This window comes from Parus major, chromosome 6, assembly GCF_001522545.3.
Source record: "Parus major isolate Abel chromosome 6, Parus_major1.1, whole genome shotgun sequence".
Lineage (NCBI taxonomy): Eukaryota > Metazoa > Chordata > Aves > Passeriformes > Paridae > Parus > Parus major.
The window spans coordinates 4,772,408-4,797,159 of record NC_031775.1 but is presented as its reverse complement, the minus strand read 5'-3'; the positions used below and the strand labels follow the sequence as shown (position 1 = coordinate 4,797,159).

Genomic DNA, 24,752 nt, shown 5'->3' with positions numbered 1-24,752 from the left:
TTTGGAAAGCTTAGGTCTAAAATAATTGAAAACTTAAAGTATAACCATCAGCTTCTTGGACTAGACTTAGAAAATCCGCAGTCAACCCGTCCACTTCCTTCATCTCCTGTTCACTGAGGAGGTTTCCTTTGGCCGGTTTTCTTTTCATAGTAGTTGATGGTAGATTTTATTACTAACATAAACAAATAGCAGGTTATTTTGTTATTGTCCCAAGCTTCAAAGCTGGAGCTAGTCTTTGCATCAGTAGGCTCTACCAGTACTGACATGCAATTGGAATACAAAGGGGATGTTGATAATATAAAACATATGTTGCTTATGCAAATCATTGAGCATCACTTCAGTGCTCTCTGCAAAGCTCCTCAGCCTATTGATCCTCCAGAAGCCTCAGCCAAAATCACCCAAGAGCTGCATGTTCTCTGAGCCACTGTACAGCAATGCAGAAGCATCCTAAAGGATGCACAACCTGCAGAAGGATGTTGACACAAACAGCAGATATGTAGGATTGTATGCTGGTATTGCCATCTGAAACTCAGTGCAGAAAGGTCTTCTCTGGGCAGAGCAAGAAGGATTTAGTGGATATAAAAGCACATTTAAAGCAAATAAAGGATTTTTATTGTAATTTATTGTCATTTTCCCCCACACCATTTTACTGGTTTTGTGCTCATAAGAACATTAGCTGATTAACTCATTATCAGAAAGAAAAAGCTGCTAACAGAAGCTGTGTGCAAAACCAGATACATGCAGTGCCTTGATAGTGGTAGGGTGAGATTTTTCTTTTCCTGCTTCCTTACTTTTAAGCCCTCGCCAATATAACTCTTTTCTGTCATCATAACATTTGGCACTATTCCCATATGTACAGATTGCAACATCTGCAAGTTTTAAAAATTAATATAAAGTTATGTAATTGCATAGGCCTTGCTCACTGTAATAGTTCTGAACGAGCAGCTCTGATGCAACCAAGATGCAGCCAGCAGATGAAGTGCTCTGCCTGTATCAAGCAAGTTGCTCCAACGGGACAGGATGTCTGTGTAGTTGATGCTCATCTGGGTGATGATCACAGTGTAGGATTCTGCTGTGGAAGAACACAGGATGGACTTGAGTTGCCAGCACACAGAAATTCAGTAAGTTACTGGTAAGTGCAATCATGGGTTCCAAATTCCAAAACAATCACATTTGGTAGAGCTCATTTCTGTCACCCGCAATCCATGGAGATCCAGCACGAAGGTGTGAGGTTTCCTTTTGTCCATCTTAAAACCACATTGTACATGGCCATGTAGTTGACCTGTCATGGATCTTATTGAAAGCTGTAAAATGACTTAGTCGTTACATACCCAGATATGTTGGAAGTATGGTTCAGTATTTCCAGGTTTGTTGAAATAATGGTCCCTTGTTTGTTTTTCTAGTGGCAGGCAAAGTAGAAACAGAGCTGTGAACAATAACATAAACCTTGCTGTTACCAAGCACTCGGCAAGCAGTTTTAGGAATGCTTTACTTTTCCTGTGTGTATATAAAACCTTAGAGAACTCTGTGATTGTGGCATATTTCAACATAAAGAAATCAGAAATAAAATCAGTAATGGAGAACCAAAGCAGGAAGAGACAGGTGCTTTTCTGAAAAGAACGAAAGATCTCAGCAGCTGATTCATGGTGAAGAAATATGCTTTTAGCTGAGAATGTTTATTGTAGCTGAACCTCATGCCATCCCTCAAGCCAATATCTTAGATGAATCAGCAACTTGCAAGCTTTATCTCAGCTGTTCCAATAGAGTTTATAATATTGTTCTGTCAGTGCTATTTATACATCATCACATGGCTGACTGCTCCAGGCTGTGCTTTTTTTACACAGCCTTGGATGATGTCACTGTGGAGTAAGCAATTGTACTGAACAAAGGCTTTCTTCAGAGCAGCAACAGTTAAAGCTGATGGCAGAGTACAACACTGGAGCTGTTTTTATTTTATTTATTTTAATAAATACCTACTTTATTCTTTAATCTCTTTCTAGCCTCTGTTCTAGGTCAGTGTCACCAGGCATCAGTGCCATGACAATATAGAAACAAGCTCCCCAGTTTTAATGTAGCTCTAGAAGGGCTTTCAGTCCTTCAGTAGCTGGTCAGACTGGGAAATTACGTGATGTCCTACAGCTGCAGTGCCCACCTGGTCTTGGAAATGTGTAGGGAGCAGTGTGGTCTGAAGCCTGTAGCTGCCAGGCAGAGCATTTACTAACCACGTAATTGTTTGGGGAAGAAAGAAAGCAAGCTCCTCCAAGAAGGAAGATCTGAGGATCCATTCTTCATCATTCACTAAGAGAAACAGTGTCAGCCTGGAAGCCTGCAGCCTTGCCATGAGTGTCTTCCAAAAGCCAGGGGAATGATGTCCACTGTAGTATGAAGCAGTGAAAGGATGATTTGTAAAGGAGGAAGTCAGCATCCTCAGTTGATTGTCTTTTCATTTGTGATGTGCCAGTGAGCCTGAAATTCTTCACTCAATCCCTATTCCCCAGTGTATTGTGTGCATTTCCAGCTGTTTATCATTATTCCATAAGGCCAGCAACATGTCAACATCAACAGCTGTGTTCTTCTCATCTGCTACTTGTATTGGAGCTCTTGGAGTTTAACCACCACCACTGTTGATCAGTGCTGTTCAAACATGGCATGTGTAACTCTTCCCTAGAAGCTGCCTCTCAGGAGCTCCCTCTGTATGTCCTTCAGCCAAGCCATGCCAAGCAGATCACTGAGTCACAGATGGAGGAAAGGAAAAGGTCTTACACCCCCACCTCTTTCTGTGCTTTGCAGAATGACTGCAATAAAAAGTGGTTTATTTCAGAAGTACTTATAAATTGGACACAATTACTGGCTGTCTCAGAGACAGAGCTGCAGAACTTATGCTGCAGGTTCTGACCTCTCTTGCTTTCTAGATGTCTCCCTCCGTTTTCCAATGCAGGTGTAGACTCAGGTGTGGAAAACTGCTGTTAATAAGGTTGGTTTTTCCCCATTCAGTTTCACAGGTTCTCCAAGTACATTCCACAAACCCTCAGTGACCTTCATTTTCAGGCAGGAGAGCACTGGCCTACTCCTAGGGACTGGCCCAGTTGTTTTTTTGCTATTACAGTGAACACCTCTCTCTAAGAAATGGCCATTCCCAGTGCTCTCACATTTTTTATATCTTAAAATTACTTCTTTCCACAGCTTCCTTTCAAAGTTTGGCTCTGTGCGAAACATGCCAGCATCTGATAAAGGCTCAAAACAGAAACAGAATGGCATAAATAGAAATTAAGTAAATTAGGAAGACGTGCCAAAGCAGCAAAACCCTAGTGATAGCTGTGGCTGCATGTGCTGTGCAGCTTCCAGCCCCTGCCAGAGTGCCAGGTTGCCCCTCAGTATTCATGGGAACATATGCATCCACTGTGTCACTGGCACTGCCTGCTTTACCTTGGGCTGCATCTTCTCGTAGTCTCTAGAAAGTTGGGGTTTGTGCAGAGAGTTGGTGCCAGAGCCCCAGCCAAGCCAGCAGCAGCCCTCTGTGGCAGGATAATTTTTTCTCACTTGCTAAACTGCACTTGTGCCATCTGGTCAATACAAACAGCCTTATCCCCTTTCCAGCCACATTTTGTGGAAATTGTGGTCTACCTGCATCATCAGCTCAGCCATGATACTATACAGTTTATTTCCCTCAGGAGCCATAGGAAACCTGGGCCAGGTTCCCAGCTGGTAAAAATCAACATGACTAAGGTGAAGTAATTTTGGACCATCTGATAGTCTTTGTTAATAGCCAGGGCTGGAAAGGTAGAGCACATTTTTTACTGCTTCCTCATCATTGATGCTGTTTTTCCATAAGACCATTGATCACAAGTCAACAGGAGATATATATGAGAGAGCTGTTCTCCTAAGTAGCATAACAACAGAGGGTTCTACACTGAAATACTTCAAGAAATGGCTGTGTGTGGTGCTGTCTCTGCTCAGGTAGCTGAGTCCCTTGGCTGGGCTCCCACCACTCCCACAGAGCACAGCTTGGTCCCCCAGAGCTATGTTGGAAATACCTAACCCAGCCTTATCTTAGTCTTCTTTTTTGAACCCTGGTTCTCTTTATTCCACAAGTTAGCTTGAAAATACAAAGTTTTAGAAAACTTTTGGGATGAGAAGAAAATGCAGAGCCAGTTGAAAAGGGATGGAATAACCTGTCACTCATGAGTTGCTCTGCCTATGCATATGTTCTTGGCCTTGCTGTATATTGGATTCTGGGAATCCGTGCTTTTGAGGGAGGAAACCTAGAAAGGGACTTTTATTAGGTCTTGCACAGAGGTTTTTTTGCCTTTTGCTGCATCCTGATGCCCTTCCTCACCAGCTTGGCTTGCTGGTCTGTAGGAGGGGTGGCTCTGGGGCAAGGGAGAGATAAAATTTGCACTTCTGTGAAGACCTCTTGGTCTGAAGATCACAGGAACTGCCAGGTATGAGCACAGTCAAACTGGAGTTGTTCTTCTGTAACACAAAACAAATGGTGAAGCTCTAGAGTGGTGGTTTAGAGAAAGGTAATCTCTCAGACCAGCTGACACACTCAGGAGAAAGGGGACAAGGTTTTGGGCACTTTTTTTTTTATTTTTATTTTTTGTGTAATCAAAAAGACTGCACTGAATGAATGGGCCTGGAGTTATGGAGGCAAAAATAGAACCAGCCATGTATCACTGCATTCCAGGATGGCTAATTGGGAAGCCTCAATGCTCAGCTGCTGAATGTCCTGCCTGTTTTTGTCGCGGAATAGAGGCAGCCATAGCAATCTCTCCCCATGGGCTGGGCACAGCTGAGAATGATGGGGCATCTGGGTGAGCTCCCCCAGTGCGCTTCTGCAGCACCTGGGATCCTGTTACGTGTGCCAGAGGCATCTCTGTCCTGAGGATCATCGTCTTCTGTGGTCAGGCAACTGGAAATGTCCTCATGGCAGAAAAGGTAGGGAAGGACTTGAGGCAGGTTCATACCTGTTGTCTCCTCCTGCATGGGCAGGAGAATTTCCTTCACAGCCAACAGCCCAGCTGCAAAGGCTGGAACAGAGAGGAGGCAGTCCAGTTGGAGCTGTTGGATTTATCCAGAGGAGATCATAACATTACTTTGAGACATTACCCCTGCAAATGGTCGTCAAGCATTATACATATATATGTATGTAATGTATGTGTATGTATATAATGATTGATTTCATAGTCACCATACAAGTTGGAAACATTGCTGATGTGATGCTTATAGACAGGAGTTAGTCCAAATTAAAGGCAGGGAATTCCAAGCTATTGTTCTTATGGAAGCTGTGACAATTGAATTATATGGGCATGTTAAGAAACTAAAAATAAGCTCATTCAGAGTAGATAAAAGCATTATGTATGAGCAAGGAAACTGAATTACAATTGCAGTGGGGAGCCATAAGTCTGAATATCTTGACTGTTGTGTGCAGTAAATGGAAACTCCACCATGCTGTAATATTAATTTGGTACTTTTTATTTAGGAACAGATCTTCAAATTCTTTACCTTAAAAATACAATGAAGGCAATGGAGAGTTTCAAATACAGAAAGATCCAGACATGGGAATTCAATGCCTTGGTTGTAAAGGTAGGATGAACTTTCATCTTGACTGTTTCTGCTGTCATGATTTGGTGGTGGGTGTAACTGTGGGAAGTATCCTGCATTGCCTTCAGACTCATCAGGAGGGGACTGTAGAAAGTAAAAAAAAAATTTGGAATTTATTTCTCGCTGATCACAGCCTTTTCTGAGTCAAAAATCATGGCAGGATCTTGGAGAATATAAGCCTGATCTGGTAATATCCATGGCACCCCTCAAGGCCATGGTACCCCTTCCCACCCCAGTACTTGCCAGCAGGGGCACTGACAGGCTGTGTCCCACTTCCCACGGCTCTCCCTTGGGATGACCACTGGGATGAAGGACCGTGACTACCATTAGCCATGCTGCTGCCCCCTTGCAGATGCCAGGCAGTTGGCTTGGCAGATCTCTGGGAGCCCTTTGGGCTGAGGAGAGTATCCTCAGCCAAGTTTACTGCTGCCTTTGTTTGGGGAGCACTGAAAGATGCCCTGGGGTTCTGTACCTGCTGTCCCTGCTTAGTACCCATCCTGAGGGGGCATCCTGGCAGACACTAACTTTGCTCTAGGTAGGGATAAGCATACCTCTTCCGGCAGATTTGGGATGGGATGCTCTCCATTTAGGATCAAGCTGAAATTTTACAAATGAAAATCTGATAAAAACCCCCGTATTTCATCCAGTATTTGAAATCTGACATCTCTGTGTTGGCTGCACTTCTAAGACCCAGTGAAGCAGCTTTTGGAGATGGGTTGGGGCTAGACTGGGGCTCTGCCCCAGACCTGACAGAAAACAGTGGCTGGGTTTTCCAGAGTGGCTATCAGAGTTTTTCTGTAATTTTATTGTAACATCTCTACCTTGACACTAGTTTTCCTACTCTGAGACAGTAATTGGTCTAAATTTTGTTGCCATGACATTACACACCTGGAATTTGAGACATTTTGCTTCTGCTTTGCTTTGTTTTAATCAGATTTGCTTGAAATGTCACATTGAAATGAGAAAAGCAGCAAGGCTGTCGAAATCTCAGCCACAAGACTGCAAGGCAGTAACTGCATACAGAGCTTGGCAAGAGGCACTGGGGCTATCTGAGAGTACCTCTAATTACCACCTATAAATATCAAATATCAGTATATGTAGAAAAGGCAAGTGCAGAGGACAGAAAATAGTTTTACTCTATGCTGTAGTATGATTCATGCTTTTATAAAAGTCTCTGTTGGGTTCCAGACTATGATTTTATTTTCATTTACATCAAAGGATTTAAGAGCCTTCAAACCCCAGCATTTTTAAAAATAACTTTTAAGCATACTGTCTGGCAATGTGAGTCCCAGTTAGCATGGAAGAAGCCAGGTTCTCCTCATGTAAAGCAAATAACTGAAAAATCATAATTAAAGAAATACCTTGTCCTCACTTTAACTCTGACAGCTTGCATTGTATTTTTGTTTCAGGAAAAACTTAATGAAATGTGGGCCTGCCTTGTAGCCAGAACATAGGCCTGGCTGATTAGCCCTACAGATCAGCAGAAACCATGTACCATAAAAGCCTGTGCTTTTACACAGGGTTCAGAGCCTTAATTTTCATTTTTTGGGCTTGTTTGTATTTTAAAAGCAAAAGCTACTGAATTGCATCTTGAAAACCATATTTCAGGGCAGGTATCCTCAAAACACAGCCCAGGTTTAATCAAAAGGTTCTCAAGTCTGAAAACCTTTTGACAAACAGAATGAATGTTTATACTTTCTAAGTAAACTCCAAACCTTAGGCTGGCATCTTGCCGTGGAGTTTTTTTTCAATTTTCTTTCCCTTCCTCCTCCCCCCTCCCCTTCCTCTGGTTTGTGCAAAAATCCAGTCTTTCCTCTAGAAAGGACTTTCAAGATGGGAATTTTAATATTTTTATTGATAAACACATGAGCAGGCGCGATAAATAAATATCAACATGCAAGCAAACTATTGAGCTGTATTTGTAAAATGCCAAATAAAAGAGAGTTTTGTATTTTGGCTTTATTTAATGTCCATTCCTGTAGATCAAACTGCACAGAGTTCACTTGTCCAAACCACTAAGATAATCCTTACCAAATATAAAAATAAATAGACTGTAATTACAGAGTGATAAATACTGTGTCTTTTTTTTTTGCTGCATGCATTTTTCTATCAGCAGACAAAAGCTGACATTTATTTTACTGATACCCTATATTTCCTCTCCCTCTACCACCACAGCAGAATTTCCCTTGCCTCAGGAAATTGAGAGGATCAGAGCACATCTGATGTTCCATTAATTTAAAACGGCTGCCAGGACTTGCATATTGTAGCAGCTTTAAAGTGATTGAATTAGGATTATTTCAAACTCTGGAAAGTCCTGCCTTGCCTGACAGAGGTGTCTTGAGTGACAAAATAAAATATGAATGTATTGTACCTGTACATCCTCATCCTCACATGCAGCATTGCAATAAGCACAATAGAAATCATAGAAAGAGCAACCCTATTTTTTTTTTTTTTTTTCTAAATTTTGGTAGCAGGCCCCTTTTTTATGCTGTAGCCCAGCTAAGTGGAGACACCTGGTGTTTGCTGCAGCAAGTTCACTAAAAAAATGTGAAAGGGGAGGAGGAGAGTGGGGGTGTCTGGGGCGCCCTGCCTTGGGACACAGCCAAAAAATTCCTCTCCCCTTGCAGGGGCTCCGCCTGTGAATATAGCCCTGCCCTGATCACAGAGGGGCTGCTACAGCCCAACTCATGTCCTGGGGGGAAGCTTCACCCTGTCAGGTGTTAAATATAACACCAGCTTTTGGGCAGTATGTGTTTTGTAATGCTTAGTGGATAGCTTATGCAGCATAATTCCAAAAGCAGAAAAAGTTTATGCATGGCCAAAGGAATATTAAAGTTTCACTACAAAAGAAATATTGTGGCTGCCAAGGCCTGATTACTCATAAACCCCACAGCATTATCACCATCAATCACTGCTGAGCTTTAATGACCAAACTAAAAGGAGAGACATGAAAGTGGAGGGGGGGGGTGGAGTCGTCGTTTTTTAAGAGTAAGATTTCCTAAATATAGGACCAATAGTAGAGCTAAACATAGTTTTTGACCAAAAATCATTCGAATTAATCACAAAGCATATGTTATGTTTTGCTGTAACAGCCATGAAGTTTGTGCAGTGCACTATTATGGTGACTGCTTGGCTTTTAGTGCATTCCTAAATTACCATGTAATCTAAAACCTTGTTTTCAGCTGCTCTGTATTGGAAAGTCCCTTGCAATAATCAGGATGATTACAGCCTAGTGCAGAGAACAAAACTTGTTTGTATTATTGTGAATAAAAATGTCATTTATCAGAAATTTTACCTTTTGAGGGAAAAAAAATAATAAATTTTCTCTTTTCCCTGGCTGGAAATATTTTAAGTATGGGATTAATTTTGGCCACTCTATGACTTAAAAACACATGGATACTTTGTATAAAAATGTTTCTTTTCAGTTGGGACTTGACTCTTAATTGTTGTATCAAAACTATCTCTCAGTGATTTCAATTTCTTATCTACTTACATCATCTTAATGCGATTTTATTTTACTTTGTCAAAGTCATATTAATGTAGAAGTGTTCTTGATAGCAAACAGAGTTCTTTTTTATGCTAAACAAGATTCAGATGACTCTAATAAAACAGCTTGCAATCCATTAGACTATAACTATAATATAGTTATTTTGTTTCCCAAATAAAGACCATGTCAGAAAGCTGTATAAGGATTTTTGTCTTGTTTTTCCACAATAATTGCTTGGGTGGGGTTACATTCTGATCTTTAAATGAATAGTATTGCTTGGAACAAACATTTCATATATCTTTTATCTTCCTCTTGCAATACAGTTCTGAGTTGTCTTTGAAAATGCAAAGCTACTTTTCCAGATAAGTCATCAAAATGTTTCCAAAGTATTTTAACTGCCAGATTAACTGTATCTTGAATACAAGATAGATGGCTTACATTCTTTATGCAGAAATCCTGCCAATGCATAGCAACTAGCAACAAATTAATTTCTTTTGCAACAGTGGGAAGGAAATAAAAAAGAAACCCAGCTTTGCTATGCAAAGCTCAAAAAGGTAAATAGATATTTAAAAAGAAATTAAGGTTACTCGTTCTGAAAGGGTAATCTGTAAGCAAAGAACAGAGGATTAAACATACATTTGCTCTCTTTACAGAATCTGTGTTCCAGCCTTCTCTTAATATATTCAGCTAATTAAGGACTGCGGGTGACCTTGTGGCAGATTCTGAAATCTAGGAATGTCTATTTTTTATTTTATTTTATTTTATTTTTATTTCTTTTAATGCTGCCTCTCCCACGGAGCTTAATACAATCTGTTTCAGGTCAAAGTCTGTTTATGTCAGCAATGTTCATACTACACAACTAAAATATTTTAATGCAATTATCAACTGAAAATATTGCAAACATTTAATTTCCTTTGATACAGACACAAAAAAACCTCTGCCTTCATTGCAAATTCTTGTTCATATGAATCACTCTGAGTAATATTTGCTTTAACTTTTGTGTGGTTCTACAAACAGCCTTTATATGGCTGGACTTCAAAGCTGGTAGAAATAAAGGTTAGAAATGTGATACGAGTAATCTATCATTAGGCATGAAACATTAAACTACTTTTAGTTATAAGACTTAAAACCTGAATAATATAGATTTTTAACTTGCTGCATATTTATTGTGTTTTCAGTTATTTAAGTCAGTTAGCAAGGAGGGACTGTTTGGAAGAGAAATATTTTCCATAGGAACACAGACCACAATTGTGTTTAATTTTTCCTAGTATTTAATTTAGAAAAAACTGCAATATGGTAACAGACATCTCACATGTCAGAGTTGAAACACGCTGCTTGGTGTTCCTTGCAGTGTAAAATTAATCTCTTACCAGCACAGTGACCCAAAAGGCAGGTTTTAGTGAAACAAGGATGGGGTGACAGGAGGGGTTTAGGAAGGGAAGATAAAATCTCCTTCAAATAGCAGGGCAGGGGAAAAAAATAACACAGAGGAATATCATGGAGTCTGCCATTGACACCCAATGACATGAGCTGATCCAAATGTGTGTATGTGAGAGGGTTCTTTGACCAACATGCCCCATGTCATTGATGGTTCATCCCTGTCACCCCGCAGTGGTTTGTGTGGTATCAGATCTGCAGGGGTACATTGCTGAGGAGGGGTGTGCCCATGAGCCCTCACCTTCACCCCTTCACTCCTCTTTAACATGCTCATGGTCCAAGAGGAGCTGGAGAGGGAGATTGCCATGGCTTTGGAGGACTTCAGCCTGTGCAGCCAATAGAGGCTGAACAGCATTGTTCTTGTTCTTGGTTAGGTTTGTGTACTAACACAGGACCATAAAAATAAGCTGAAAACATGTAATAGTTCAAGCCAAACAGGTCAGCCAGAAATAAACTACCATTTAAAACCCAGAATTTTAAATCTTCATGAGCCTGGGAAAGAAGAGGGAGACAGTCTGGGCCCAATTCTGTTCCCACCCCAGCAGTGGGTGGGAATTTTAACATTGACAACAGAAGACACATTGCCCTTTTCTAAAAATCTAATTTTGTTTCCTTAGGTCCAGCTCTTCCAGCTTGCCATGGCTGCTGGCTGCTCTGCAAAAGGTGGAATGAGGGGATTCACTTGCTCTTTCCTGGTGGGTTCAGCAACAGCACAGGGACATCAGCCACCTCTGGTCATATCACCAGGGAGACCTTGACAATGTGGAGAAGGGCTCTGTTGCATCATGTGGAGTGGGTAATATCCAGATTTACAGCATGTGTGTGGGGCAGGTGGCATCTCTGAGCTGCCCTGCTCTCCCCTCGGTGTCAGAAGGGTTTGAAGGATTTGGTGGCTTCCCTCCCAGCTGCCTGCAGGGCAGGCACAGTAGCACAGACCAGGTTCCACCTGGCCAGCTGTGAACTAGGGTCTTGGGACCTTTAGATCAGAAGAGCAAAGTTGTGAAAAGTGTGAAACTGGGGAAGCCAAGCAAAACCCCTCCAGCATGGAGTGGGGAATGGCTCACTCAGTGTTGTCAGAGAGTGAAAAACTCTCACTATTTATATTTTGGTCAGTAGAAGAAAGCGTCACACCCATCCATCCCATTAGTATAAAAAAGCATTGACAACACCATAGTCCCCACCTTACCTTCTCCTATGCCTCTCCAGAGCACCTGGTCCTGTGCCAGAGGGTTTAATAGATTACCCTGCAAAGCCTGGGACTGTGGCATTGTGCAAGGTTGCACATTCCCAGGAAGCATATGTGCACAAAGCTGTAACAGACACAGACTAAGGAGCGATGGCCCTGGTTGGCAGTGGTGAGAGGCGCTAATATTGCTGGGAAAGGTGAAAACATAATTGAAACCGCTTATTTTGGGGGGCATACAGGACACAATGAGTCAATAGCTTCTGAGCAACAAATACCTGTAATTCACCAATCCTGGTATTACAGACTTTTAATTAGCTCTACAAATTTGCAGAACATGTAAACACCCAGAATGGTACACAACAAACCATTAAACATTAACTTATTGTCGACTTAAAAAAAAAACCCCACTCATGATATTAAAAACATAAGGGGAAAGAGATGCCAAGCTGATGAATGAAGCCAGCTGACTGCTGAGAAGAGGCTATGGGGTTTGCTCCATAGCTTTGCTGTTTTCAGTAATCTGACTCACTGAGATATTTTTAGACACAGTAACAAGTTCCATTGTTAAGTAATATTTCATTTGAATTTTTCTCAAATTATGCTGTCCTCTTGGCCTGCAAATTCCTTTCTTCAGCAAGGCAGTGCTGCTCTCCACACCCCAAGGAGGAAGGGGAGCTGTGGAGGACTCTGATGATTTGGACCACGTGGTGGAACAAGATAGATCTCAGCATCAGGCTGGCAGGATATTTCCCTTTCCTCAAAGGTCTCCAAACCCAGCAAGACTTTCTTTGATATCTCTCCAAAGGGATTTATCAGCATTGGGGCATACATTTGTTTAGATTGTTCCTGCAGGGTGGGACTTTCAAAGGAGTAAAAGGTTGCCAAGTGCCAAATTCTCACCAAGCTCTCCATAAACATTTCCTTAGCTTCCTTTGGTAATGCTAGCTGTGCTCCCCATTGCTCTGTGCATCCCTGCTGGAAAGGTGCCCAACAGTACCCTCACAATGTGGGCATAAGGGATACAGGAAAGATTGTGACATTTTAAAAAACAAGAGAAAGAACTGGCCTGAGAGGGAGGAAATGCATGAAAATGTGCAGGCTGAGGAGGAAACAAGGAGGATAAGGGAGACCAAATTCCCTAGACCCATCATTTTTCTTTTTTATTCTTCCTCTCTGCTTATTATTTCTCTCAGGTTTTCCCTGGCATGTTTTAGTTAAAACAAGACAAGAGATGAGCATCTAGTGAGAGTATGGGCAGAACTCAGGCCCTGCAACCAACTTGTGCTCATGCTCTGGGTTTGAGATACATCAGAACAGACACAGGTGACCTGATGGTGCCAGGCATTAGTCTGTTCCCCCTCAGGGCTCCCATTGGAAAAGCAGATGCTGTGCCCTAGGACAGGGCTACAGGGAAGTTAGGGGTTTGGCAACTGGTTGTCTTATGTACTTTTCATGAAGCAGGGGTTAAGTCCTCCCTGACAGTAATGCACTGCCTCAGAAGTAAGTGGGAGATCTACAGGGAGCTGCATAGAGACATTCAGGCCAGTAGCTCCCAAATAACAAATGCACTGATGTCCAGGCAAGGACTGCCAGAGCAATTTGTTCTCCTGCCCTGGGGAAAGGGCCTGATGAGGGCTGTTTGGAGAGGATGTCAGAGAAGGAATTTTTATTTTAAAAGTAAGGTGATACAGAGGCTTTTTCTGATCTGTTATAGGTGTATTAATGGTTAGTGAGCTGCAGCAGGGTTTGTGGTCCTCTGGTTTAATTTTGCAGGCTGAGAAGATCCTTCCAAGTTCTCTAATACCATATTTGTAGTCATGTGCCTGGCTGGTTTTTTAAAATGATAAGTACCTAGGTTGCTGAGAGCTACAACATGTCTTAAACTTAAGTTTCTCCTTAATGCTTGTTGGTTTCCAGATACAATTTAAGATGTTGATTTTACCCCCAAGCCCCCATGGCTTGGTGTTGCAAAGAAAAGTGGTTCTGCTAGAATTTGTCTCATATAATGAGCTAAGTAAACCTTAGCACATCCCTTCTCATCCTATGTTGATCCAAGGATTAGATGTCAGCTCCCTAATTCAGTGAGGACAGGCACAGACCTGCTGCAGTAGCTCTGCCTGATGCTTCTGAGGAGGATGAGGCAGAGAGGTGGCAGGGGCCCTTGAGTCCTTGTCTCTTGCAGAGATCTGGAGGGCAGAGGGAAGAGCCTGGAGAGACTCCCAGTTTGTCACTGGGGCACTGAACGGGGCCAGCAGCCAGCCTCGGAAGTCCTCAGATCCTAGCCAGGAATGGTTGTTGAAAGTAGTTTCATTAGGTGCTCCTGACTGTAAGTTTTGGGAAATCAGTTTTACTTTGATTTATTTCAAACATTCAGCTACCAAGAATAAAATAAGGACCTCTCGTATGTGTTTTGGAGAGCTAATAAAATGTATTTACATGTCTGCAAAGTCCTTTGCCATGCACAGTTAAATCAGCATTACAAATCTATCTGAACATGGCGCTCTGGCATTAGCCTCCAGATGACATGTAACATGTTTGCAATTTGATGGCCTTCACTCAAAAGGCTGGCTACAATATTTTTATATTTAGATTTACTTTTTGAGTTTATGGTTGAAAGATTTTGGCTCTGGGCAACCTTTCCCATGGCTTTTAGCAGCAACACTTGCAGTTATGTTTCACATAATTAAACAGCCAGCAATACTTAATTAAGAAATAAATAATGTCAATAAAGTAGTAAATAATTACATGCAGGCAAACACCAAAGACATTATCCATCAGGCAACAGCTCTGAGCATTAGTTTTGATTAATCAATAATGTTATACAATAGGATCAGGAATGCTGGCCGGGCCTCTGGGGGGATCACCAACACTTTTCTAAGCAGCAAACATTGTGATTTTAAGCAGAACTTTCAACAGAATCTTTAATTAAAAGTAACAGCCAAGATCTCCTCCAGCAGCATTGCTGCATTTCTCAAAGCCCACTGAGCAGCTGGAGTTTTAAAACAAGACCCATTTAAGGAATTTTCTGTTGCTGGGAAGGTTTCTTGGTATGTATGTCTGTGTTGGGGAATGCCAGTGGGGTACCACGTCCATCAGTGAAGGCACTGTTGGGCTGAGGGTGCTTTGGTGACCCTCCTGGCAAGGAGCCAGTAGTGCCTCCTTGTGCCACCTGGGAAAAATGAGTTCTTGGCTCTGCCTCCAGCAAGGTGGCAGAGGGTATGCCTGCTGCACTTGCAGCTGGAGCCCACAGGGCCTCATCCCAGTCTAGGCAGCTCTCAGAGCAAGTGCCTGTTATGTATTTTGTTTCCAAATGTAAATATGGCTGAAATTTCCCACCCATGCTGCAGCTCCTCAGGAATCTGATGCGGGCAGGTTCATGACAAAATCAGGAAAGCCTGGTTCATCCATACTTCCTGGAAGGGGAGCCTTAATAAAGCTTCCAGGAGAAACGGATTTCCTCCCAGGCATACTGCTCTTCCTGAGTGCTCCTGCCACCAGCCCACTGAATTCTGTGGCACCGCTGTCTACTCGGGCAGCATCCTTGGATTGGGTTGAGAGGTTCCACCGCAATCAGCCAGGCAGAGCATGGGCTGCTTCATTTCCTTTTTGTTTTGTTGCAGCGTGGCAAAGGATATTGTTACTGCTGCCAGTCCTAAATGTCTCTTGAGAAAGCCGCTTGGGTTGGCACAGTCACTGTATCCAAAACTCACATGCACACCCCGGTAAGTCAGCGAAGAAAGACAGAAAGGGCCTCCTTGTATGGTATTCCAGAGAGGTTTATTAGAACCCCACCAAAGGGATACAGTGACAGAAAGACCAAGACTTCCTGCAGCGTCTCAGGTTAAGTATAGGGTAAGGGGTCAATAGTCTCAGGGCACAGGGGTGGCACAGGGGCAAGGCAAAGGTGGCACTGGCCTATAGGGAATGAGGTAAATTTACCCATTGTTGCATAGCACCATGTCTCATCCTAAGCAGTCAGGCTTTCTTGAAACCTGTGGCAGACTCTTCCAGAGCATCTGCCCAGAAATTCCCCTAGTAGGCTGAAGGGCTTCCTAAATTTTTTCCCCTTCTTTAATATGTAAGAGCTTTACAAGAAGGTAAATCTTTGAGAAAGGCTGATCATGGCACCAGATCCCAACTTAGATAAAAGGCCCAAGGTTTTATAGCCATTCCCCCATTAAAGGAGAAAGAGAAGAAGGGACAGGAAGGATTTCTGGCACGTCAGGGACAGGTTTCCAGAGTCTGTGCCCACACCTTGATGGTTTGTTCCTCATGAAATCAATTGCTGATGACTTCTTGGCATCTGAATAAGCAACGGCACCACACTGCTTCCACCATGAATCCAATGCTAGGGACACCTTCCCACCAGCGGAGACAGGAGCATGAGAAGGGAGTGAAGGCTGTAACTTGTCTTGTCACAAACAAAACAGATGTGCAGACCCACTCCTGAAGGGTTACTTTAATTCTCTGAGATGACAGATGCACATAGGAATTTTGCAGGTGTAAGGCACATGGGTTTGTTGAGCTAAAAATGGCAAATCTCTGGAGAGAGATGGACAGGGAAAGCCCTTGGCTCCTGTTTGAGAAATGGAGGTTTGCAGAAGTCAATGGGGGAAACATCCGCATGACTTAAAAACTCAAACAATGCCCAAAGACCAGTCTTGAAGCCTTTTTTCCCAGGCCTTCTCAGCAGGAAAACCAGGAACAGAAATCTCACATGATAATTGCTGATAGTGCAACAAACCCCAGAGGGTTTCCTTACCTGCTTCTCAACATGCAGGCACTAGTAAACTCCTGTGTTAACATTAATATTTCTGATAGTCTCTATAGGCTCCTTCTCCCAAATGTGAATCTCCTTAACATCTGTGAACCCAAAGTAAACCCAAAAGTAAATTTGTGGGCGTTTAAAGGTTTATCCTGTAAACTGGGGGGCTGCTGTCTGCTCACTGTGCCTCAGAGCACCTGCCAGCCAGGCATGGTAGCACTGACTGCACTTCTGGGGTCTGGCATGGCAAATGGGTACTGCCAAAACTACACAAATCTGGTAACATCTCAGATAATGCCAAGTGACAATTGCTCACATTTCTCCTTCAAAATCAGCAGATATAATTCTGATTTCCTCCCTCCCTTGTGAAGGATATGTGGGGTGTTCCCAGGGGCACAGAGCACACATGTACATTTTTCTGTGGATGCTAAGGCTGGTGAGGACAAATTGACTGCGTTTATTGCAAAATAAAATCCCATTTTCATGTTTTTAAATAATTAATACAGTGTTGGTAGCCTATAAAACTCATTGCTTTTTCTTTCCTTAGAAGACAGGAAAGCAATATCAATAAGCCATAGGTAAGGGCAGGATTTGGAGTTCTTTGTCACATTCATATTTATGGCAGATATTAATTTGTTCAATGAGATAAATTTAAAAAATACAGAAAAAGAATTAGTTTTTGGTATGATGTGGATCTCTTTCCAGGAAAGTAGCATTTTAATAACAGATAAGGTATGGACACAACTTCAGAGTAAAGATTTATTCTAGGTCCAGTTGTAAAGTACCTTAAATACTACTTTTTCCTAACTGAAATAAGGCTTCTGCAGACCTTTTCTTCCCAAGCAGACAATATTTGGTGTCTTATGCACTGCATAAGATAAGTGGATGATGTTCAGGTATTTCTCTCCAGTCCTGTTATTCCTGCTTTGTTTTATTGAGATGAAGCTCTGGATTCCTAAACCTGGGAAGGGCAGATCTCATCAGGCCTCCTCCTTCCTTTCTGTCCTGAGCCTATGTTTGCCACTGACTCTGCTCAGAATGCATTTTCCCCTGGGTTTTCAGGCAGTTTTGGCAGAGCACGGTGCCCAGCAGCCAGCTCTGGCCTCCCTGTGGCTGTCACCAAGGATCACACTGTCCTCTGGTTTCACCAAAATTCAGTGAGTCCTTTTTGAAGGACTGCAATTTTTGGATCCGTTTTTATTGCTAAGCTAGGTAAAGCACTTCTCAAAGTCATTATTCAAATGTGGCATATGTTTTGCTGTGAATTTTCAGTAGAACTCTTTCCAGTGATTTCCAAAATAAATGAGACTTTGCATAGCACTTTTTTCATATTTAACGTTGCCTTGCTGGCTTTACGGCCAAGGCTTCCTTTTAAAGGCATGTGCGTGAGATTATGCAATTGTGGTATCCGGACACCCAGAGTAATTAAAATAAATGAGACTAGGTGTAATGAATATGAGCCAAAGCATCTGTTTCTCAAGAGGATTTTAAAAAACTCCACCAGCACTGTCATCCACAGGGGCCAGAATCCATAGTGGTTAGACCTCAGAGATTCTTGTACTTCAGAAATGTGTCCAGCACTCACTTGGATAAGAAAAGGGGGAGCTGCAAAGGAGAGGACTCTCAGGTATGGCAACTATCCCTGCTGCCTAGAAACAGCAGCTGGATAACCCTGTGTGTTTGGCAAAGCTGGATTTGCAGATTAATTCCATTTCCCTTCTAGTGTTTTAGTTTGACGTGTGTACCTGGATAGAGAGGAGGAGGAATGACTTCTGCATCCTCTCCAGTGTTTACCACATGCATCTTGTATTTATAACCAATAGTTATTGATGGTAGTGCCTCAGCAGGAGGTGCAGAAATATCCACCCCCCCGATGCCAGTGTGAGGGACCACAGTGATCTGGGACACAGGAGCACTGGCTTATTGAGCCGCTTGTCCTGCAAGACAAGAAGGGGACTTCAGGCCATAGAGTTGAGGTACCAGGAGCTATTTTGATTTGTTTCCTTGTCCACTGATGCTTTTGGCACCAGATGCCAAAAGCTGTCTTCAGGCAAAACCAGGAAGGGGGCAAAGTATGGGGCAGTCCACAGCAGGTTGTCTGCTGAGCTCCCTTGCTTAGGTAGGATGGCTCAAATACAGCTTACCTAAATGTCAAATATTGCTAAACTGTACTGGATGATTGATTTATCACTGTTGTGACATTAGTAGCTCAGGTAAAGGATGAAGACATGGGAATAACTGCAGAAGAGACTGCTAGTGCTTACCAGGAAACAATCTGCATGCAAAGGAAAGAGCAAGTTGTGGTGGTAGACACACCAGCCATGCAGGTAGTCAGGAATGCTTTCTCTGTGTCCATGTATCTTATCCTAGTGTTGGGAAGAAGTCAATAACTGAGAGATCAAAAGTTCTTGCACAAACAAAACTGGGGAAAATGGAAAAGCTCAGTACCAAAACAGATGAGCAAGAGTTGTCATAAGCACTTGGGTGTTAGGAAGGCAGTTAAAGTCAGTAAGGAGGTGAAGTCCCCTGCTTCCATTTGATGGCAGGGCAGAAAAAAGCAAAATTTAGCAAAATTTGGCTGGTGCATCCCCTGCATGGGAAACCCACTTTGCCCTGACTTGCTCCTCAGCAGCACTGACTGGTCCCTCTGAGATAACTGCTTAGCACCAAATTTCTTTTAAAGAAGGAATTTTCCCAGGAAAAAAAAAAAAATAAGACACTACAGCTCAGACTTGTGAAGTGGTAAGAGGTCAACTTGTTTACTTTAACAAATTTAAATCTGGCACGCTGGGAATAGCAACTTGCTTTGACCACTGACTTGGGTAAATATGGCCTGGCATTTTTACAATGATATTTCCAGCCCCAGCTATCCCCATCATGCAGGGATATATACATACACACACACACACACACACACACACACACACACACACACACAGGTATATTTTCACTAAGAATAGTTGAGGTAAATTATTTGACAGGAACTGGATGTGAAATGGCTGGTGTGGATTTGCTATGTGTTATTTGGGAAGTGAAGCCCATCTAAAGTCCTACCAGGCAATGTCCCCTTCCAAGCTTTATGATTATAAAAGAAATAGTTTGGTCACATTTAGGAACATTTCCAGCGGAGAAATTTTTTCAGGATTTGGTGAGAAGGCAGCTATTTTTAGCAGGTAAATTAGCATATTTTCTGAAGTGATCCACACAAGAAAGGATAGCCAGGGATTGCTTGCTGAACAGTATCAGCGTTCCGGCTTTGAAATGACAATTCAGTCCCTGTAACATGAGATGAAATTATCTCCATCGCCTCGGCTCCCTCTTTCTTCCACAGCCATCCACACTACCACCACACGTAACAAGACATAATTTACGTAAGTAGAAGACTGCTCTGAGCCAATATACGAGTTGTGCCTGATTGAATACTGCCATTTCAGAGCCACCATCTAATCACATTTTTCAGGCTGTGTGAACAAAATAATGTTGTTATAATTACACAGAGTGTTTGTGTGTATGTGCGCATGTGTATTATATATATATAATGACATTAGGATGATAATATAGCTGTTTCTATTAGCTCTGTGGTATTAATAAGGTATGACAGAAAGTTATTTGATACCATTTGAAATCCCACTTGCATTTTCATATTGCTCTCAGATGTAATTCAGGGACTTGATTTTTATGAGTTATGGCTCTGATGTCACTTGTATTTTTGCCCGTAATAGGTCCCACTAGAGCAAGATTCATCAAACTCAATTAACAGCATCTGAAAAGTGTATTTGGTTAGCAACTGATCAGGGAGAAATGGTGTGGGCTCTGTTTTAGCTGACCCATCACGCTGTGCCATTAGATGAAACCAGCTTTGCAGGCAGCAGTTAGCAGCCACTGCAGCTCATTTACTGTGAGCGTAAAGCAACTATTTTGGGGGCTGCTCAGCTGCTGGTTCTTCCTGTCCCATGGCTGCACACCTTGTTATTTGTCTCAGAATACTCTGCAACCATCTGGACACCCTTCTTTCTGCATGTGCAGGTGATCTGTCCCAACAGTCACTATTTTATCTGTGAATATCTTGATATAATCAGTGATGATTATTTTCTTCAAAATAATTTATTTTATTTAAGCAGCTTCATCTGGGAGCCCTGAGGCAATGGGCTGCTCATTCCAGGCATGCTGCTAGCTATTAAAAACACAATGCCAGGGCCACAAAAAGAAATACAGGGTAAATTAAAATAATTTATAATTATATATAAATTATAATTATAATATAATAATGCACATATGAATTTAAGACTGGGGTTTGAAAGCTAATCTCATGTAGGGTTTTCTGTTCAGTTTGGTCACTTATTTGGGCTGATAGATCTTTTGAAGGGAAGACAAATGCTCTGACTCCTGGTATTATTAATGGTTTGAGCCGATGATTTGTACATCTGATCTAAAGGGCACCCAAAGTGAGAGACTGGTCCCAAAACCTGCTGAAGTGAACATGGAGCCTCATGGCAATTTCACAGGGCTTTGCATCCCATCCGGTGTACTGAGTGGGAGCAGGGGCTGACATCACCCTCACAGCCCGTGCTCCTGCTGTGACTCCGTCTCCCACCCTCCTGAACACTCATCATAAAATTTCTCCATGTCTTAAAATCCTGGAAGAGAAAAGCTGTGAGTAGAGAATCAGTAAGTGAACTGGAGCCTTCCAGCCCTGCTGGCTGCCCCCACATCCTGTGCAGGCACAGCCCCATTGCAGCATGGATCAGCCTGTGCTCCCTTCCAAGCACAAAGCTGGGCTTCAAGACTCCAATTGCTTCCTGTCTCCCAACATGCCTGACCACAACTATTTTTAATTGTAAGGCATGAAAATAAAGTTATTGAATAAATTAATGCTTCAGATGCTTTTTAGTTCAACTTTGGCTGTTTATTAGGACAATCCTTATTTTGGCTTCTATGCAGTCATTTCCAGCTATCACTCTGTTTGACCCCCATCTTATTTTCTTGGTAATCTACTGATCTTCTGTTGTTATCGTTGCTGTGTTTTATGGTTTTGCATTACTTTATTGACTCAGTATACTGTAGACTGTTTTTTTTTTTTTCCCCCCACTCTTCAATGAAAATAGCCTTTTATGAGAAGAAGCTGGAATGTCCAAAAGAAGGCACAGCAAAATTACAACACTTTGCACATTTATTTTGGCCAGAGAAAGTTACGAAATATTCTTATGAAGAAACTTATTCAGTGCCTGCAGGACAAAATCCAACTTTTGATAATACATGGATTTTAAATTTCTGCAATAAACAGGCTATTTTTTAATTTATTATTTTGAAATAGAAAGAGTTTTGGGGGGGGAGGGGGAAGGCTCCTATAATATTTGTGTCAGAGCAATGATAAGTACACATACTGTCACTGCTGGGAATATGTACTCCTCTGCACTGCCACAGCCTCTATTGCTATCCCATTCCAAATGCTACCAATATTAGAAACTTAAACAGGGTGCTGATGGTCCTACCAGCCAGCAGCACCAGATGAAGGGACACCAAGGGCTGGGGGCTGGAGCTATGGGGATAGAGGATGAACCCTCCTTTTGTTCATGCTGGGCCCCTTCTCCTGCCTTATGGACGAGCTCCTCTACAGCTGAAGGTTAGTTGTGGTATTTCAGGAGCTTGGTACATGTAGTAGTGATTTGGGTCATCCTGCATAACCGCTGCCTTGCAGCATGATACATGGATGGATAATCATCCCTCTGCTGAGAGGACCAAAGCATACTGTTACCTGGTAATTCAGCTTCACCACCTTCTTCATAGTGATTATAACACCATGGCTTGGAGGGATGCTTGGAGGAAGACTGGCTGGTGGGAAGGATGGGGCTCTGCAACTATCAGAGCTGTGAGTGATGTTTCATGCAGTAGGGATGTGCTAGATGAGTAGGGATGAGGCTGGCTCAGAGGCTGCAAGTAGTGCCTGGGCCCCAGCTTCTGGGTAGAAGCAGAGGGATTTGGACACAAATGGAGATAGTTTGCTACTTGATTATATATTGTGGGAAAGGAGCAGCCCTACCTGCCTGAGATAAAGGAAACAAACAAATACAAACTTGTTTATGCTTAAAATATTGTAACAATTGTTTGAGGACTGTTTTATCTGTGTAAGAATATAACCCTGATTAAACATGCCAAGGTCAGTGAAAACAAAGGTGAATTGCTGAAGAAATGTGTGATATTCTGGCCAGAAGTTCACTGGGGGTGAAATGGAGCAGCACTCCCTGTTTTGCAGGGATGTGTCAAGGTGTGGGTCTTACTTGCATCATCTCTGATACCTGTCCAGCCCCTGACAAACATCCTCCCCTGCAGGGGACTGAGCTCCCAAGCACAAAGTGACGAGATTTTAGTGGCCAAAAGGGCTGCTATTTGCAGGTCTCCTGAGCTGTTCTTCTGAATTTGCCCATACAAGCTGAGCTGGCGCTGGATGGAAGCTACACCTGCTGGCTTCCTGCCGTCCTCAACAAGCAACCCAGGCTGTCCTCGGTGCTCTCAGTGATCTCACAAGCCGTGAGGCCACAGACCGGACAGGCACTCTGGGCACCTCAAAAGGATGAACCAGGAAAGGGTCTTACAAACTGTAAGATTTTGGTGATTCCTCTAGAGGAACCAGCAGAAAATCAGCCTGCCCCTGGAGAAGCACCAAGCATCCCAGAAGGCTTCAGCGCTGAAATTGTCAAGGTGAATCCCTCACCTTCATGGCACCGGTGTGAACCTTACCCAGTTGCCCGGGGCCAAGCGAGCCCTGCGCCTCGCATAGGGGTTCCCGCCACCGAACATCACTGCTTGCAGCGGGGTGAGCCCCTCGGTCCCAGCGGGATTAGTGCACCGACCGTGGCCCGCGGTCCCGCCCCGCCGCCCGCACCACGGCCGAGGCAGCGGTAATCCGCCAGGGGGCGCCCCGGCCGCGGCGCCGCCGCCCGCACTTGTTGCTGCCCCCCGCGGCGCGCGCTGTGTCGTGATGCACGCGGCGCTGACGTCACTGCTAGCGTCATTATTAACGATCTTATTTATTTATTTGCTCGTTTGTTTATTTGCTTGTTTAATTTTTTTATTTCCGTTTCACGGCGCCACGTCGGGGCGGCTCCGAGCCTTTGCCCGTCCTTGCCCCCCTACCCTTAGGATCAGGGCCTGCAGAGGGGGCTTGGGAGGGGAATAAGCCAAAAATGGGGAAGAAAGTACCACTACTGAGGAAAGAGGGGTGACGGGACTTGGTTCCCGCGGAGCCACTTGGTAGTGCTCCCTCCCTGCCCCGCGAAGCCGGGGTTGGCTGCGCTGGCGCGCAGTAATGGAGCCCCCGGGGAAAAGGGCGGAAGAGGACAGAGCCCCCCGCGAATGACCCACCCGTCCCTGTCCGGGGTTGGGTGGATGGGGGCTCCGCGGGCGCGGGGAGCCGCGCAGCCCACTGCCCGCAGCGGTATCTACCTGCGGGGATGCAGCTCCTAGAGCACCGATGGGAACTTTCAGTGCCCGGCGTTGCGGGGCGGCACTTGCGGCGGTGCCCGCTCCTCTCGCTGACCGGGACTCCCCGCGGCTGAGGTTCCCGGCGGCCCCCCGAGCTGCCCGCCTCAAGACAGCGGAGGCTGTGCGGGACGCGCAGAGCCGGTGGTTCCCCCCGACGTGGGGTGCCGCCGCGGGGGGCGGGCGGGGCGCAGGTAAAGAGCCGCCCCTCTCCGCGGGGCACGCTGCCACCTGTCCACCGCCCCGCGCCCTTCCGCGCCCGCGGAGCCATCGCCCCACTGGCACATGCAGCTGCTCGCCCACGTCCGCGAGCGCAGAGAGAGCGCGCCCATCAACGCCGCCGCGCTCCCCCTCCCCCCGCGCTGTCTGTTCTGGCCGAGCCGCGTCCCTCCGCGCAGCGCCATGAATATTGATGTGTTTATATAATCGATAACCCACTTTCCACCCCTTCCTGGGGAACAGTGATAAATAAATTAGGGACGCGCCGCCCGCCCTCCGCGGCCGCCGGGGAGGCGACAAGGGGGAGCAGCCCCCACTCTGCTCTCCGCGGCTGCCGGGGGTGGGAGCGGGATCGGGCGGTGGGAGCGGGCGGTCCCGCCGGGCGCGCGCGGACAAGCAGCGCCCCTCGCGCCGCAGGAAATGGTCTTTATATTAGACATATACGGGCAGGTCCTGTCAGATCCGCAGCGCGCCCGCCCGCCCTTTCGGCCCCCCAAAAATCGCCGAGTGCGGACAGGAGCCCCACCGCCGCTTCGCCGCCTCCGCGCCGCCCCCCCGAGGCCGGCCGCCGCCCC

At 44.3% G+C, this 24,752-nt stretch overlaps 1 protein-coding gene across 1 annotated transcript; it reads right to left on the bottom strand.

The window, feature by feature from the left end:
- Positions 1-4,335: 4,335 nt before the first annotated feature.
- On the bottom strand, positions 4,336-24,617 carry LOC117244648. Its single transcript, XM_033515697.1, has 3 exons — positions 24,568-24,617; positions 23,923-24,508; positions 4,336-5,688 (listed from the first exon to the last, which is right to left on the bottom strand). Exons 1-3 carry the CDS (start codon positions 24,615-24,617, stop codon positions 5,479-5,481), a joined length of 846 nt encoding a protein of 281 aa, XP_033371588.1. The 3' UTR covers positions 4,336-5,478.
- Positions 24,618-24,752: the final 135 nt, after the last annotated feature.

What these genes read in the sequence shown, in the direction of transcription:
- LOC117244648 (XM_033515697.1), bottom strand. Translation starts at nt 24,617, where the DNA reads ATGTCTAATATAAAGACCATTTCCTGCGGCGCGAGGGGCGCTGCTTGT. An exon ending in GCGAGGGGCGCTGCTTGTCC is followed by an intron (nt 24,509 to 24,567) that starts GCGCGCGCCCGG and finishes CACCCCCGGCAG; the next exon opens with CCGCGGAGAGCAGAGTGGGG. An exon ending in TAGGAGCTGCATCCCCGCAG is followed by an intron (nt 5,689 to 23,922) that starts GTAGATACCGCT and finishes TACTTTCTACAG; the next exon opens with TCCCCTCCTGATGAGTCTGA.